The sequence below is a fragment of the Stigmatopora nigra genome, chromosome 1, assembly GCF_051989575.1.
Source record: "Stigmatopora nigra isolate UIUO_SnigA chromosome 1, RoL_Snig_1.1, whole genome shotgun sequence".
NCBI classification, from domain to species: Eukaryota; Metazoa; Chordata; class Actinopteri; order Syngnathiformes; family Syngnathidae; genus Stigmatopora; species Stigmatopora nigra.
Window position 1 is genome coordinate 18,477,124 of NC_135508.1, and position 19,052 is coordinate 18,496,175.

Below are 19,052 nucleotides of genomic sequence, written 5' to 3' on the forward strand. Positions count from 1 at the left end.
CAGTCTTGCTGTGTTCTGACTCAGCCAGCACTTTCTTATTTAGTATTCTGCTCTCATAGTGGCCATGTCTGAGAGAGGGATCCTGTGTGCTCTACATAGCTGGTTTGTGCATTCACACAGAGGATGGGAGCTTGCCACTGTACGTCCACATGAGCAATCATGCATGATGTGTATAGGCAAGGAAGGACATGTTTATGCATTTTACTTGCAACGTAGTGCCTGGCAGGATTTGCAAGCATACTAATATGTGTATGGTTGTTCCCGAGAGTGTGTGTGGGTTAATTGCGTGGCTATGTGCACTGCCGGAGACGCCACTTTGCGTTAACGCATGCCTGGACTGATTCTGGCTCTGCCCTTCTGCTCTCTGGGCAGACATGTTTTTCAAGCAGGCGTCTCTAAAGATTATAGCGACTCGTGCACACTCTTGAAAGTGCAAGTTAATGCGGCCTAGACTTTACTTTCACTTGTTTGAACATTTTGCACACTCATGCTCAGATTTTCCCTGAAATTGGACATGTGCCAAAATTGGAAAAGATCAGATTCTCAACTTTATCTATTGTGTTTTTGATGACTTTCCTGAACTGTTAGGAGATTTTAAATATGGTTCAAATTGTTGAGCTCATCAAAAATCAAGATCATAAAACATGAAAAACGGGTCAAAAAATTAAATTTTAATTTTTGAACATTTATGAATGTTGCTTTCACCAGCACATAGCATTCAGCACATATAAAAGGGTATTTTTGAAATTGTTATATTAATATTATGTTAATTATAATGATTGAACGTCAGTAAGGTAGGACTAAATCATTTGTCAAATCATATCATGAATCATTAAGAAAATATCAAATAAGAAATGTCATCAGATGTCATTTTGTCGCTCCTTTCAGTGAAAATGCTTACATTTTAGCTTGTGTTTACCCTACAGCTGCACAGCCCAAAAAGTGACTATTTAACAGTTAACAGTTAGACGTGCACTGTCTTGATTTGGTTGCAGCTCGGGGCAGCTCTTGTAAATGATATTTGGCCGGCATGTGGCAACAGCAGCATTAACGTTCAGCTGCCACAGTGACAAACTTCATCAGCAGAGAGCAATGACTTGTGAAGAAGCAGAAGAGAGCGCACAGCACAACACCCTGCAGCCAACTACGGCCTCCTTGCCTTGCTTTCACATAGAGGAATTTTTGTTTTGGTTTGATTTCTTGCATATTTTTAGGGTTCATCTCTGGCTGAGCCACTGCCACAGAAAATTCTGTACAAAAAATCACTATTAAACTGTCAATTAGATTTGCTATTCAATTGAATATTATATTTTGCTGCATTTTCATTTACAAGACGTGGTAAAATGGGGAAGGTGAGCAAATAGGCATTTCTGGTTTTTGTCCTTGAAAAGGCTAACATTGTGATGACTTTTGTGAGACTGACGCAGATGGATGTGCTTCTTCTGTCAGCACATTCATTTGTATGATAGAAATCCATGTTTTACATGCTTTTGTCTGACATGTGCCTGAACAAATGGTGGACAGCTCCAAAAAAAGATTTGTTATGTACAGAGTGGATGCTTTTATTTATTGCCTGTGTTGCTGCTGTTTGTTTGGAATGACCTTGAACATATATCCTTGACTATGAAGGTTCCCTTTCCCTGTTTATTTTGCTTTTGAGGGTAAATTCATGAGCAAATTCTGCCCACGATTGCAATTTGATGAGCAAGAAACATTCTTGGAAAGTTGCTGTTCTTTTTTGTTTTCTTGTCTGAGTCATCCCCAATTCACACATGGATGTTGCAAGTTTCATCTAGCCCAGCTCACGCTTTGTATTTGGTTTTCTAATCTGTCTTTAGATAACCTCCCTCTTTGTTGACCTGACTTTACAGCTAATTCAAATTGCATTCACTCGTCCTCACTCTCTGCCCCCGCAGCACACAGGTGGATCACAAGGTCAATTCAAAGTGACACATGGAAATAGAATATGTTCTTTAAGTAGATCAGCACTATTTTCAACAGTGTTCAGCTCCCAAAATTTCTGTCAAAGTGGCAGTAATTGTGATGCTTTAATGAGCCAGACGTTTGGTATGCGTGCAGGCACACTTTGTCTTTTTATTGCATATTGAAGATCTAACATTGTTGCTTTGGACCAGCAGCTATGATGATGAAAAACCTTAGGAGAAAATATGGCATTTTCTAATGAGCATTATTGTTTCTGTGACACTTTTGCACTTTGGAGATCACCAAACTATACCTTTGTGCTCACTGCATACAGTGGCATGTACTATGAATGACCATTTTTGGGGATGGTGGTCTTTTGCTCAAAAATCGACCCAATTCATATCTCAATTCACAGTCTATGGTCCGATTCAGGTACAATTAATAAAGAATGTTAAATGATTTAATCTTTTTCAATACAATTCAGGTCAATGCAAAGAGACACTTTAACCCCAGATACTTTGTTACTGAGGTAAAAATAAATGAAAACACAAATATTTGCAAAATAGTACGATTTAAAAAAAATTGAAGTCGGACAACCTTTCACTTTCACCTCAGAGCAATTGTGATTGGTCAACTAATCTACAAGGCATGATTTTGGTATGTGGGAGAAAACCAGAGTACCCGGAGAAAACCCACGCAAACCCGGGACATGCAAACTCCACACAGAATAATCAGAACCTGGGATTGTACCCTCGACCTCAGAAGTGTGAGGCCAGCACGCTATCTACTTCCCCCACCGGACTGAGCAGAAACCAAATTATAAATCAATATATGAATGAAATCCTTGAGTAAGTGCCTTTCAAAGACTATTCCAGAATAACCTCATGTTGTTGGTGATACAGAATAACATTATAGCAAATCACATTTGTCCTGTTTGCCCTTTCAATGGCTCTCAATGCAGTCATAAACTGATCGGGGTGGCTTCAATAGAATTGAAAAGAGGTTCATATCATGTGAATGACCTAGAATTCAAGATTAATGTGACACTCAACGTATTTGAGAGGACCCTGCATTTGTGTGTGTGTGTGCGTGATGAGGATGTCACTGTCGTGTCAGGGTAGATGAAGAGTCAGCTACACTTGGTTTCTGCCAACCGACTTCACCGAGGTGCTTTGCGTCAAAGAGCATGAAAACTTTTAAGGTTAACGAGTAGCGTGCATGCACCAGCGTCTCACACCTGCCTTCACAGTCGACTCCAACATGCACCTGTGTGCGATTATGGTGTCACATTAGTGGAATCCTCAGGCTAAAGAACACCTGGGAGTTGAAACCAATGTTTGCTATGCTCCAATGGGTACAGTGATCACAGCAGGCGAAAAAAAAATACACATGATCTTTCACATACCGACAAAATGATCTTCATCTTCTTGAACTGTGATTTTAGCAAACCAACAAACGAAGTCTTCTGATAAACCTAACAATGAGCTAAAAAAAAGGATGAGCATTGTTTTGATTCAAATTATACTACCTGGAAACATTAGCGGTATCAAAAGTCAAGCTTTTTCAAATGCCCCTTGCGTTGATTCTCATTAAGTAAATTAGACATTTTTGAAAAACTCATTGCCCAATGTGCAATGGTTGAAAGCAGAATATTTAGTCTTTGGCATTCATGCTCATGAAAAGTAAAAGCCCAGTGTGTTTTATCGATCCACTAATTCAGAATCGGTGTGGGAAGGGGCATTAAGAATAATTCCCCAAGGAGCAGCAGCAGCCAAGCATAAAACGGTTGAGCAAAGCAAATGTTTGGCAGGCGAAGATGATGCATTACTCATTTGTGATCTATTTCTGGACACCCTCAAGACAATGAGGGTTATCCTTAGTGTAAGATGCACTTCTATACTGTAATACATTCAAAAGTGTCATCATGAAAGGGAACTATTAGCTATGAACAGAATTTGGGGTAAATTCTACTGAGTACTGTTTTGCACAAAGACCTGAAGAGAAATCAATTCTCCTTGAGACAAGGCAAGGTCAAGATAGGGATGGTACAAGAAGCCCCAGTCATTTGCGAGCAAGACATATAAAAGGAGTGGATAAATGTGGCGAGAAAATGAGCAAACAGCAAGACTATAGAGAGAGGATAAATGGTAGTCTTTCACTTAAAGCTGGCCTACAGGGAAGAAAAAAAAAAACGGATTCCTTTCCGCGACTCTCACGCATGAAGCGTAAGCCTCTCTTGTGTTATCTGACTCATGGAATCTGGCTCATATTGCTTTATCACTGACACACTGCTGGGAATGTCATCCAAGGTTCCTTAATGTAATAGGAACATTCCCAAAATAGCCCAAATCTCCCCCCTTACAGGGAAACACTGCCAATTAAATCTTGCAATGCATTTAAATCTTGTCCTTAACTCATTAGCTGACGTTAACAACAGTAGACATCTAATGTTCAATCTAAGTAGGAAGGCTGACAGCGATCATTCGCTCTCAGGTATAATTTATTGGATCTATCACTGTTATTGGCAGTGTAAGACCTAAATAAAGGGCATCTTGAGGTGAGTCATCGAGTGAGTTATTGGAATGTTTAGTTTCATGTGAAGTGGTTGCTGGGTGAAGAGCAGGCGTCTGGTATGCACACCTGTCTCCTGGCGAGTTCCTCCGCCAGACCCTTAAAGGGACAGCACAGGAGGGAGGGAAAGGGCTTTGCCAGGACCTGCATCGCACAGCGGCTTGCCCCTGCCTGAAGCTGGGAAAGGAGGGGCAGGGAGGGGAAGGGAGATGCCGGAGATGCGCATTGGAAGGCGGTCAGGGACAAAGTGGGAGCTGCGGTCACAGCATTGCTGGTGTAGATATCACATGGGTCAAAATGACGTTCCTACTACTGCATTTCAATATGTGAACAATGACTTAAAGCCTTTATGCCAGTCATGTATATGAACCAATAATGAAAAAAAAAGGCTGTTTACAAGTCACAAAACTATCCAACTGAGCTTTAATCGGCAAAATTGGCACAAGAAAAAGCAATAAAACAACAGGCTTTATTGTCGTGAATGCATGTGGTGGTAATAACATTTCATATTGCATTCTGTATTCCTCACATAAGTTGTATAATTTTCAGCTTCTTTTTGGATAGATATCTTTTTTGAATTGCTGCTATTGGCAGCGATGGCCATCCAATCCATTTTTAATTGAAAGGGGCCAGTAAATGATCAATGCCATTTAGACATTACCACCGTCATTGGCAGTAAGGAAATCACAATATATAAGCCGTTGGTTCGCCAACTAACTAAAGTCAGAAGAATAGAGGAAAATACTTCCATAGCACAACTTAGAACATACACAGTACATACATGCGCAATGGTACTAAATGAGCTATTCTTCATTCACAATGTGAGGCTTTATATTCCGCTACCTGTAACCTCAAGTCTTATTTAGTTATAGTCCCAACCTGTCGCTCCCCAAATGACTACAAACCTCACTTTTTTTTGTCTCCAGTCTTATCAGACCACATGTTGTGACTGCAGTGAACATTTTTTATTCAAGGTTAGGAATGGCTTTTTTCTAAAGGCGGTGTTGCATTTAGTAGGCACAATGAGTTCTTTCTTAGAGGCATGGCTACTAATAACCAGTCAGGCATTGTCACAAATCTCCATTCAGGGAGTTAGATTGTGTTTTTTTTCTTTCTTTTATAGTGGTAACATCCAGCGCTCACAGCCCTTCCCTTCCTTCATTATTGTCATATACATACATGGTGAAATCTACTCTACATCAGTGTTTCCCAACAACTGTACACACTGGATATTTTTGTAATATTTGTAGAAAAATAACAAAATTACGCGATTAAAAACATGACAATACTTATTTTTGCATCACTCAAACCGAAAGTTGTTCAGGGCCCGCAGATATCAACTTTTGATGACATTCGGACATTGTGAACAATTATATTTTGGAATAACATTGGAGGTTTATGTGATTCCTGCTAATGACACTTTGATAAGAATGACTATTGTTAATATAGGCGACATAGTTTTAAAATAAAAGATTTTCAGATTGTGATATCCCTTGTATTTTTTTTCAATGCAAAAAGTAAGGCGCAGCTCAAAAAAGGATGGGAAACACTGCTCTACAGGTGTATAAATACAGCACACGTGTCCTCTTTCGATCTCCTTTTGCATATGCACATGAAGACATGCACATAACGCTCACACGTCCTGTCAGTATGTCCCCTTGGGGAACATCAACTGCCGTTTGGCACGCCTAGCCAAGACACAACAAATTAAGGTCACAGCAGGGATGGTCAAGCCTGCAAAGGACAACACGAGCTGCTTTATGTGTATGAGTGCCTGTATTGTTTATAAACTTCTCTGACCTCTAAATTTGGCATGCCGTTAAAGAAAGATGGTGTCAAATTGCTCCTGTCTGAAGAAAGGTGACCCCAAAAAAGGGTGACATCTTCTGTCCTTTAAATCCAGGTTGGAAAGCTGACATTAATGCATTCCGGATGGTTCTTTTATGATGCCTGATAAGGAAAAGAGCTGTCACCTTTAGGGAATGAGCTCATCTTATGCTGTCATCAACTATTGGATAGATAGAAGATTATTTTATATGGTGGCCAGGAAGTGTCAGGCATTTAGTTAATTCCAAACGTTTTGAAAAATGATAAAAATACAAAAAACAAACACTGAATGGCACACTGAAAATGTGTAGGTTACGTATAAGTGTCAATGTGAATGTTTGGTGCCCATAGTTAGCTGGGATAGGCTCCAGCACCCTGCGACCTTTGTGAGGATAATAAGGATTCAGAAAATGAATGAATGAATGTCAATAATGGCAACATGTGCAGTACAATTACACTTACTCGATGTGCATTTACAAATTGTACTAGTAGATACACTTGGGTGGATATTACAGTACGTTCTGCGGCTTAGGCTTTTCAAAATTTGTGATTCAGTGGACATCACCACATGCTCACTTCCATGTGTACTAATTTAATTCCACTTTGATGCACGGTATTAGTGCTTGAATTTTTGGAGTGTCGAACAGTATCAGTGGGCAATATCCAATCATGTGTGTCTCGTCCATTACGCCGGAAGTACGATCACACTTACTATGTATTAATGAACAACGTTAGCAGGTAAAAGTCAAACAATTTTCTGCACTGAGTGACTATACATCTGATAAGGCAGAGATATACAAGGTCTAGTCTGCTTAATTTCTAAGGTTACTTCCATTGTGGTCATTTTTGCATGCATGTTTCCCCCTTTTGTCAGTAGTAGTATTTTTTCACAACTTGAATGAGTACCTGACACTTCTGGGCCATCATAATTTTCAAGTAATTAAAAGAACTCCAAAACTTTACTTTGCCTGTGTTCTTGTCTAAAACAATCCAACTAATTGTTCACATTTTCCCAAATTACAGTATTTTGGTTAAATAAATACACAGTAATGTGGAGGGGAGATGTTCCCGTAGGCTGGTCCTTCCCAACAGACGCAAAGACCTCCCTCGAAGGACAGTATCATATTCTGCCTGTGTGTGCGCCAGTGTAATCCATAGCTGTAGGGAGGGTGACCTTCACGGCTGGCAAGCAAGCAACCAAGCAGGCAAAAGGATGCTGATGGTAAAAGGTGCAGCATTATTTATTTTAATTACAATCTTGCGGGTAGTGAGGTAATCGTTTCTTATTCCTGCTGTTGGGAAGAAACTTGCACAAATAGGAAAAATAAATACACTGAGCTAGCCATTTTCGATCTTTAAACTTAGTTACAAAATTGTTGTTGTCAGCGGTCACACATTGGCTGTAGTGCCCTAAGGACTGAATAAAGGTGAATCCAGCGTGACAGAATGGTATTGGTGGTGATGACGCAGTCACATAGCCCCCTTGCTCATGAATGATGCATGTCCCCATGGTTAACGAGAGCTGGACAGCTGGCTTGCCGCGTGTGCATGGTGCAGAACAAGGTGAGACTTTTTACATCACATCAGCTCCAAACGTGAAGCACTGTTCTCTCTCTCTCTCTTGGAGTGGAGAGTCCTCATCTATCCCTAACGCTTTACAGCTCTAGTTGTCTTTTCTTCTTTTTTTTAAAAATTTATTTTCCTCACGCCCTTGCATTGTCATCCTTTGCCTCTCCCTCCCCCTCTCACCAAGCTCCTCTATTTTCGTCATCGACAATCACTGTATTTTCCGTCTCACTGCCCCGCACTGCTGCAGTCTGACGGCGGCATCCTGGTTGAAGGAGTAAGAACGCATTTTGGCATTTTTGTGTGTGTGTAAGACGTGCATGAACGGCTACGCCACCGTTTTGGTGTAGCCGTCACATCTGACGCCTCCTTGGGCAGCCGTGGGGTGATGAGAGGAACACGCACTCTGTGACATACCATCAGATGTCAGCAGGCCTCACGTGTGAACCTTTGGAGCATCATGCGTGCTAATCACAGCTTTTGAGTAGAGCCAAGGCAGATTATATAAAGCTTACTCTGCGGGGGAAAAACAATAGTGCTATAATGATAACCTTATAGTAACAGTTTTTTTTTATTGCTGTGTAATTTACTGGGCACGTAATCTGACCTTTGAGTGACTTTTTCGAATTCTTTCACTGCTATTTACGGTAATAGATTTCCAATTCATTTAAACAGACAACTACCAGTTACACGGGAGTGTTGTCTTGAGATAAAAGTTGACTTTGTTATGTCATAGCTCATAACTCAAAACATTATATCGTATTTTTTGGACTATAAGTCGCACCGGCCATAGAATTTACAGTGAAGAGCAAAAGATATATATGGCATTTATGAGAGGACAATTCTTTATTTGATCAGAAACCGAGCACAAACATACGTTAAAGTTGCAATAGTAAAATATAGGACAACAGACTAATTAGGCACCTGTTAACAAAACTGTTTTTCAGATAACTACAGCATGAAAAACAAATGACTCAGGCTGTCGGTGGTGAGAGTGAAAACTAACATCATTAATCACAATTGTGTATGAATTGGGGGAAAGTTGATTAGAAATTACACTTTAGAGTGCTTTTTGGGCTGCAGTCAGTGTGTATTTCCTTTTAAAAAAAATCATTTTCTTCTTACTTTCTACACAATACATAATGATAAATAATTCAAAAGCTAGTATATGCTTATAGGCCCAGTGTCCGAGTAGTTAATGTGTCAGTCTCACAGTCCTAGGGTCGAGGGTTCGATCCTAGGTTGGTCCTCACAGTCTGGACTTTGTATGCTCTCCCCGGGCTTGCGTGGGTTTTCTCCAGGCGTTCCGGTTTCCACCCACATCCCCAAAACATGCTTGGTAGACTGTTTGAACAAAAAAAATCGCTGCAGTGAGTCATAAACATTTGCGCGGAATCTTTTGAGCGTGTTCTCCTCACATGAGAAGCTTCTCCCCTGTGGTAAATATATTTCATTGTCACCCCCTCGGCTCTGGGTTGAAAATGTGCTACCGTTGCACATCGCATATACACGTACTTGCACATACTTCTGGGCTGTCTTCCCACACCCAGATGACAAAACTGTGGGACTGTGAGTATTTCAGCAGAGCCCAAAAAGAGAGCAACAGCAAGACAGAGGGAAGGAAAATTTGGCTCATTTTGCATCACGATGTTTGTTCAATTACCACTTACTTCGAGGATAAGAGTGAAAGGATGGCAGAGGGATGTAGAAAGAGCTGCATAAGCAAGGACATTGCATTTGGATGTGAGGAGGAGGAGAGCACTTAGACGCACTTCCAAGTTACATCTCCTTCTTCATTTTGTGCCATTAACTGTTTTAAGATTTTGGAAACAGTTTCCGTTCAAAAAAGGCATAGTTGAATGTGTTTGTATAACATTTGAGAAACATTCTCAAGTCATTTATCTTTAAACTTAAAAAAATAAAACAATTTTACTCATGGTAGAATACTTGCAGGTGTGTTTGCCCGAATTTTACCATCGATTACAGGTAAATATGTAAAATACTGTAACTTTGTTTTTCTCTGTAGTGTTTTTTAATGTACTTAATTCAATATGTATGTAAGTGATGATGATTGTGAGGTAACATCATCAATTATCTTGGCTGTCAATCGTGCATACTACTGAGCTGTGTAGAAGAAGAGTAACCTTCTTCTACACAGCTCAGTAGTTTGCACGATTTAACAAAATAAAACGTTTTAAGAAAATAAAAGAGCATGCCAATGATTGAAGCTAGGCTGTGTGCTCTTAGCTCAGAAGTCAGCATATCCGACTGCCACGATAATAGCGTGGGAACAAACCCCAGTGGAAGGGAGATATTGAGAAACTGCACTGTAAGACCGGTTATAAATATGTATGCATTATTTAAAGTAGTTTGATGTAAAATAACAGTTAAAATTTACATATACGTTGTTATTAATTAGACTCACAATAGTAAAGTATTTTTATGTGTTGTTTTAGGGCTCCTTCAATCATTACTAAACAGCAGTTTCATAAATGTCAAAAGAATGAAATACAGAGAAATACAATCAGGTGTTTATTGCGTGCAGCCGTAAGAAATTTGGAACCCCTTTAGAAAAATAGGAAGACATCTGATTTTTGCCAGATTTTAACATTCTCCTCTGTAAACCCGAATCCTTCGCTACCTTTTTCCAACTCTTCCGAGTGCCACGTGGCTCGCGGCACTGGCTCCCGTCTGAGGTGCAATTACAGAGATGATGTCCACTGTCAGTCAGCAGCTCAGAGATGAAGCCGGGCCTCTTTAACATGCTAATGGAATGCCACATTCTATCAAGCCTTTGTATTGTAGCGGGGAGAGACGCGCTGCTCATTATGAAAGAAATCATAATAACAATGAAGCTGTGCCGCAGTGGTGTGCGGCGCCTAAGTAGCCACATCGCCGATTCACGCTTTTTACAAACATCCATTTCCCTTCTTTTCTTCATTGCGAGCTATAAACTGCAAAATAATGCGCAAACCACAAGAGGTTGAAGATCATAGAACAATTTGCTGACTAATATATACAGGTCCGCGGTGTCTAAGTTGTTGAAGTTAACTTAAAACGATATGTACCAACATTTTGAATGATTAGTTAATTGTATCAGCTAATGACTGACAACCAGTTCGGTTGTACACACACACACACATGCACACACACACACACACACACACACACAAACAACCCTTGCGAGTATAATCGGTGCGGAGCGTGAATTAATTTTATTAATTTTACACCCAAGGGCATTTGAATATATTCCATTTGTATTTTTAAATACTTCAGTAACACTCATCTAAATGTATTGTCTTTATTTTAACCAGATAAATCAGTTCCTCTCTTTGAGAACGTTGTTGGTATTTACCAGCTTGCTCGGGATAAAGTGCATTAAATGGCATTAACTCATTGGCAGCAATGAAAGGCAGTTTTACACTGCGAGTTCAATTGAATTGGATGTCTACTGCCATGTGTATTATAGCCTTAAATAGGTTATACATATTGTTTTTTTCGACGTGTGTTTATGGTGTTGTTCATACCGTCCCACGGACAGCCATTATTTAAATAAACGTAATGAATTGTATGGTGGCCCTTGTGCTCTTATAAAAAGAAAAAAATGAATCAAAAGCAGAGATCCAGACATCTTTTTGTAGCAATGTTGGTCCCACTGTTAGAGTCACCAGAAGAAATCGACTTGCAATTTAAATTCTCATTTCCACTCATTTATACACACTTTAGGCTAAGGCATGGTGCACCTAAACCTCAAGGGGATTGAGTCTCATTTGTCTGTTGTTTTCTTGTGTTGAATAATTTTCCTATGGCTGAACATTGATCAGAATCAAAGCCATATTTAACAAGCATATTGTACCCCCATTCAGCTTCTGATAGCTGCATCAATGCTCATCAACACGCTGCTTTGAATAGGCCTTCAAAAGCTGTAGCCTGCCTTTCATCCACTCTCCGCTTTGTTATAAAGTCTCACCGCTGGGATGTGATTGGTGCTTGTTCATTTCGGTTTAATCATCGCTTATTAACAACATTTGGTGTGATTAGCACAGTCGCACCACAGAACTGAAAATGATTGCGATCGGAAACATCTAAAACTCATTAAGTAATGCATTCCCTGCTCTCATGGAAAAAAAGGCTGAAGGGGAGTGTCCTGAAAGTATAGTATACATGGAAAATGCGGTACCGTTAAGAGAATGTGATATAAAACTTCCGATTTCATTTTGAAGACCATTTTATATACCGTGAAAAATGAAAAAAAACTACTCCGTTCACACAGTTTTCAGTTGAAATTTGGAATGTTTTTCTGAACTAAGCAATTTTAGTGTGTGATCTGGCTGGAGACTGACTTTCCAATCTGGCAACACACGACTCCTTAAGCTACAGTACATGCAGATGGTGAGGGATTCTGATTTAAAGCAAAGTGTCATTTGTGGCCTCTGCAATGACAAGTGACATTACAATGTAGGACCCCGTGGCACTTAAAAAAATTGGGCTCTGGTTGGGTCACTTAGCGATGAGAGCGATCTCTATGTTAGATGTCATGCTTGTGGGTTAGACTAGTACTCTATATTCATATCCCCCGCTCTATTAGGCTGATGGAACGTCGCCCTCTCCCTCTCTTTAGTGAACAGAGGTCAATGAGATACACTGGCAAATGTCGGGCATCAGCACATTATTGTTAGCTTTCCTCAAAGCGTACACGTGTGCTTTTAAAGGCCCTCACGGCCCACATTGTGTTAGCCCAACCTTGTCCTGTCCTTCCCCTCAGGCTGGGGGTCTAATCTGAGAGAAAATCCGGTTCCTTTGTGAGTGTCCACCAAAGTGTATTTGGGCTGGGCCGACTGATAGAATTCCACACCTGAGGGCGGAGGTTCCTGGGAAAAAAACTTGCTGGCTATTGTTTCAGGGGGGTGGGACAACCGGCTTGAACAAGAGAAGGGAGAGAGGAGCATTTTTTTGGGTGGGGGTGGGTAGCTCTGGGAACGATATGGTGTAAAATAAGCAACAATGGAGTGCAGGTGGCGGTGCTGCTCTTCACCTTGTGTCACCATGTTTTCTCCTCCCTCCATGTCTTCTGACAGCTGTTTTCTCTTGTGGTGATGTACAGGACATTAAATGTGATCCCCTTACGCTGGACTGGGTCTTGTCTCACAAGAGACAAAACAAAATAACGCTTTGGTTGCTTCTCAAAATAAATCCCAACACTTCATTCATCATTGTCTCAGATGTTGCCTACAGCACTTGCATTTGATCATGTCTTCAGGACAGCCCTGTTATCCTCTGACAAACCAGGCTGGCTCACAGCCAATGTACTGGAAAAGTAGCATATATATATGAAAAGGGGCATATGAATTTTGGTGGTTGGTTTCTTGATTGGGAATTGTTTTTAATTCCTCAATTTTGAAGTTTTATTTTTTTTTAAAATTATTATGGGAATGTTTCAGTCACACTGGTGCCGTTAGATGTCCGAATCCTTTGAACTGGGAGGGCTGATGGTGATTGTAAAAGGATAATTCATTGGCAGGCCTTCTAAGTCCAAATTGATTGAACATTTTTACCCATCAATGGCAGTGAAGTAGAAAATTAAATGTTTTCATGTTCAGGTTGTCACATCTCTCAGAATTCCAAACAAAAAGCAAATTGCAATCTCAAATGGGATTACAAAATGCAGTTTTGAGTTAGTTGGAATGAATAAACCCTTCAATTGAATATTTTAAATTTTGGATGGTCACTCTTGATGCTCTTCAAAAGCCAATCGCAACGTCATTTGCAATGACATTTGCAATGTCTGTCTGAGGCTTTAGTCGGCAACACTTTTTTTAGGTGATAGTTCAATATCTCAGTGATGTTGCCTTGGGCGGCTGAGATCTGTCACTATGTGTGGCATTTTGCAACAGTTTCCCAGAAACGTAGGTGTTCAAAAGAAATATTTAGACTAGATAGGTAGATGTACAACTTTCTGTGATTGAGTGAGACGAGTACTGACTGTCTAGTTTGAAGTATTTGCATGTGCAAAATGTGTAAGAGATGAGCATTTCCACTGAGATTCAGACAGAGATTCTAAGAGAAACTATGGAAATGGATAACTTGGCTTCACACCTTTATTCAGATTGTCACTTGTGAGTAGCAGCTTTTTCTTTTGTCCCTTGAACACCTGTATGTGACATTGTGGGGGCCCTAATTTCCACATCTATGACAAATTCCCCTCCTAAGTAATATTTTGACCTCTTTACACATTGTTCCATTCAAGAGCCTCACAGATCAGAACAAACTTTCAAAGACGGACAAACAAACAAGAGCTTGGATTGTGCAGAGCAAGAAACCCAGTTAATTCCATGTTCTCATGATCCCATGCTGTCCTATCCCATTAAGCCCTGGCAGGTATTTGTCTGTCATTATTGACCTTAGACCAGCACAAATACTCTCCGTCACCGCATAAACACAGTGATGTTCGTGCCAAGCCTTTTTTTTCTACTACAAAATGATTTTCCGCCAGGTTTAGTTCAGCCTTGATTACGTGGTGTGTTTTCATCCCTTTTCTGGAGATAAATAACATGATGGAATGCAATGGGCCTGAGCCAATTCAAGCATATTTTCATTAAGTATATAAAGCTTGCACTGAATGAGTGAGAGCATGTCGTGACATGACTACTCGCCCAAAACTCAAGAGACGCATACTAGTACACATTCTCCATTTTACTTAGTAGTGCTGTGTACCCAAATCAAAATAATACTGCACCATCTAGTGCCATCCACCAGAACTGTGTGCATGCATGTGCTTGTCACCGTGCGAACGTCCGTGTTCTTCCCAAAACAAAATCCTTAGAGTCACAAGTAACAAATACCAACCACTTCCAAAGGTTCACTTGCTACCAGCCAGGAGCCAGCAAGAGATTTATCTCTAGGATTAAGGGTTGTGCATCTGTGGCTCACGTGCATCGGCCTTAACATGTGTTTGCGTGTGTGTGTTCCAGACATGGGGTTTGGGTGAGGTGAGATGGTTAAGTCACAAGCAGTCATTCTATTTTCTTCTCTTTTTTTTTAAACACTGTTCCTTAGCTTCACTCTCCCTTTATCTTGGGGTTGAAAGAATCGTATGCGTTTTCTAAAGGCAGAGAATGGCAATTATATCCTCCCTGTCTTGATACAGCGACTTAGGGGAGATCAAAGTGGGATCTTTGTGTGGGCTTTTGGGGGGGCTTGCGACTGTCATATTAATCACCCTAGGGTGTCGTTACTCTTGCATCAGTCCTTTTATGATGCACTCCATGTAAATTGAAGGTTTAACCGGCCTTTAAGACGAATAATTTCCGAGGATTTCTTGGTTTGCAATTTATATACAAAGAAATGTTGCAAGCTAATGGCAATCTTTTCAGCAGTTTCTGGTCTCTTATTTTCATGTCTGAGTGGAATTACCTGTCTGCAAATTGATAGTTTGGGTTTAATTTAAAAGGTAGTATAATTACAGAGATTTATTTTTTATTTTACACTACACAGTAAATCTGTGCACATCAAACAGAATAAAAGCATAGATTAAAAGATTGTATCAGAGTAACTAAGCTTTTCTGACCTTTTTGTATGACCTTGCTGGCTAACATGATGGGCATGCATACAATCTACATGCAACATTTGATAGTATTTGTGGAAAGGAAAATTGCTTGAGCCTTTCCAGCAGTGCCTGCATAATCTTCCCGTTTAAGAAATCAGCAGCAACCCCAGGCAATAAAGTCAAACTGATCTTTATCACTAAATCCACCTTGTATTGACTTTCACGGGTAAGCATAATTAGCATCACAGGATTAAGAAAAAAAATGGCTGTATTCTGATGAGTACTTGCACTGCTTTGTAATCTCTGGTGATGATTTTCAGGACCTCAGCACTGCTCTCTGGTGGCAATTTTCAGCTCTGGTCAGGTTTTGACACATTGCAAATGGAAAGGATTTTTTTTTTTACTGCCTTCAACCAAGTGCATGAATATATTAAAGTTTGTCTTGATAGGAGCAGACATCTTAAGATGGATCTGAGGGACAAATTCAGTACTGCAGTAGGTCATTATTCCTTCACTCGATAGGATCTGGTCTGCCTCAGCAAAGGGATCAAGGCAGAAATCCTCAAGATTTTGGATTATCTTTGACAAAAAATGGCCAAAACGGGTTACCACTACACCATCCACATCATACTGATTAGTAATTTGGCAACAAAATTCACGAGAGCTTGCCAATGATGCTCCACAGTTGGAAACAGAATAATTTATTTCATTTTTGAACACAACTAAATCCAAAGAGACATGTGTCAGAGCATTTGCTGTCATAAACTGGTGCCCGAAGTCAGACGGTGTTTGCTCCATCACCCCCTGCGACCCCAGTGAAGATAAGCGGTTCAGAAAATTGATTGAGTGCGGGGGAGCATTTTGAGTCAATGAATATTCGTCCCTATACAATTTCACAGCTAGACTTTTTTCACATCTGGTTTTTGTCACTGATATTTACAACTTACAAGAGTTTGTTCATTTATTTTCAACACCTGTCGTCTTTGTCATGGTCGTAGAGGGCTGGAGCCTATCCCAGCTGACTTTGGCAAAAGGCAGACTACACCCGAGACTGGTCGCCAGTCAGTGTCCGGGCAGACAGACATTAACACCACCAATGAGTGGGAATCGATCCCACGCTGCCCAATAACACTAAACACCACGTTAAATGGCTAATATGTTAATAAACGGAAATGTATCTTTATCGAGTTTGTCAGTGAGGGATATTTAGGTCAGGATAATTTGGGAGAAAATACTCCTAAAGCAACTGCTTTCCATAATTGAATGGACTTGCTCACTGCCGCATGTATTGTGCAGGGCAGGTTTGGCTTAGATGCAAAGCCAGCAACAATCTCCAGTGGATAATGCCTCACGGTTTATCACTGAAGCTGCTCCTTGGCAATGGATTCTAAAAAAATATGATTCCGATATTTATTCGTCTCCCTTTTATTATACTAATCCCTCTAATTCCCAATCTTAATTCCCATCAAAAATTAGCAGCCATGTTAGCCATCACACGTCAACCCAAATGCACATCCTTGCGCCATGTATAGACCAGGGATACATGTTTCACAGCCTTGAACAGGGCCTAGCAGGCACCCCCTTCATTTCCATATTGCTGTTGCTATCAGTGCCAGCAGCTCTGGCAAATCACTGGCTGTATGCATACTTTGCCTTGTGCCCATTGTTCTCCCCGAATGCACAAAACATCACCTCGAAAGGGGGCAGTCTGTGCGACATAACTTGCACGGATGGCCTGGGAGCTCATCTCGAGTTGGAAAAAGACTGACTTGGCCTATATTAGTCAGGCAGTATTGCAAATCCCACATGCTTAAAAATAACTATGGGACCATTTGCACAAGTTACTTCTGCAATAAGCTGAGTCGACATACACAAATTCATACAGTTGTAAATGTAAAAAAAGGAAGAGCTTAAATATTTCTACTGATCAAAGTGATGAAATCAAATCATGTTTATTTATGGAGGAATTGTCATTGGCCTTCTTGACAAAATTCTTGTAGGTCGTAAAATAAAAATAAAACATAAAGCACTAATCATGTTACTTAATTCATCTATTTCTTGAACCGGTTAGACTTACTCCAAAATCATTTTGAAATCGATGAATATCATGTTCAACTCAACACAATTTTCGTCATTTAATATCAATAATCTGAGTGCTAACTATTTCCAATGATCATTCTACAACATATCTATTCAAATTTTTCACCCCACTAGTGAGCTATTTTAGAATAGTACACGTAAATGCAAATATATTTAAAATAGTCACCATACAAACAGTTTATTTAAAATTTGTCATATTGTACCTGGAGTAAATGTGAAATATATTTACCTGTATATTTTGTTATTAATGCAATTCTATTCACCGATTGACAATATGTCACATTTAAATAATTCGATGGTGAATCTTTATTGTACTCACTAATGCTGAATTCCTTAAACAGATCACCTGAGTGTGTTCATTCTTTCACAAGTGTTGTCAATGTACCCATGTTTTAGTGCTCAAAGTACTTAAGTAGATGTAATGATGCAGTCCTCAGCACCTCAAGGCCAACAGATGCACAGCAGAAGGCAATCAAGACTTGACAGCGATTTGACAAGTCACTCTCTCTAATCCAAACTTTGTCAAGTGCATCAGTTAACATCCTTTTCATAGGAGCCGTATAATATCCTCTGATCACATTCAGCCGACTTAAAGCTAAAGAAAAATGCAGAGGTGTCGAAAAAAGGCCTCAAATTATCACAAAGGACGATGGCAGGTTAGAGGAAAAACTTCCAAGGGTGAAAAAAAAGACAAGCTAGAGTCATACTGTAGCTCAGAGAAATCCCCAAAAGGAGAGCAGCAAAAGCTTTAAGTCGCAATCTGGCGGCGGATATTAAAAGGCTTAATCCGAGCGCTTGCTGAGACTGACTTTTGCTGTGTGGGACCCATCACTATCATCTGTGACAGAGGTTAAAAAGGAGACTAGGAGGGATGTGGAAATATGACGGGAACTGGGAGACATGCATCATTATGTCATTATTCCATGTACTGTTTTTTTAAATATATATTTTTTTTATCTTAGAGAGATGCACATATGTTTGTGTTCTCACTTTTTTAGCAACAGCTTCAAAGTAAAGTAAATGGTATGCGATTTTTCTGCGCAGGAGGTATAAATCGAGCTGGGGCTGCTGTGCCAGCTTTCCTGAGGACCCCAACAATGATCCAGCCTCACCTGGATATGAAGCCTTTCCTGCAGTTTCCTCTGGACACTCCTCCTCACCCACCACCTCCCCCACACAGCTTGAGCCTCTTTCATAACTTCAGTACGGTAAGAAACGACTACTTTTGATTGACTCAAGTTGTTTACTCAGTGTGCTAAATGGTGGAATACTAACTTAATGCTATTAAAATCTTGACTGTATTAGAACTGGGGCACTCATATTACTACAATTACTTATGTGATATTTTTTTATGGCAAGTGCTGTTGTTATTACTGCCCATGTTTGTCTTTTAATTTGCCAAAAGGCTCCCTCACATCAATATATTCCATCTTTGTTTAAATATTTGTATACATAGAAATTGGGATTAAACTACGATGCTAACTGAGGGTCTGCTCAGCTCATTATGTACAAGAATAAA

At 40.1% G+C, this 19,052-nt stretch overlaps 1 protein-coding gene across 6 annotated transcripts in view; it reads left to right on the plus strand.

Annotated features, from left to right (window-relative positions):
* znf385a (zinc finger protein 385A) overlaps positions 1–19,052 on the plus strand; it is a 49,514-nt gene that overhangs the window by 8,106 nt on the left and 22,356 nt on the right. For 4 of the 6 annotated variants that reach the window (XM_077722317.1, XM_077722339.1, XM_077722350.1 and 1 more), the window contains one exon: positions 18,578–18,741. In XM_077722317.1, coding sequence (XP_077578443.1) covers positions 18,578–18,741 — 164 coding nt within the window. Of the gene's footprint in view, positions 1–54; positions 140–18,333; positions 18,459–18,577; positions 18,742–19,052 lie in introns of those variants that run through there. The other 2 variants (XM_077722369.1, XM_077722360.1) reach the window with 2 other exon arrangements.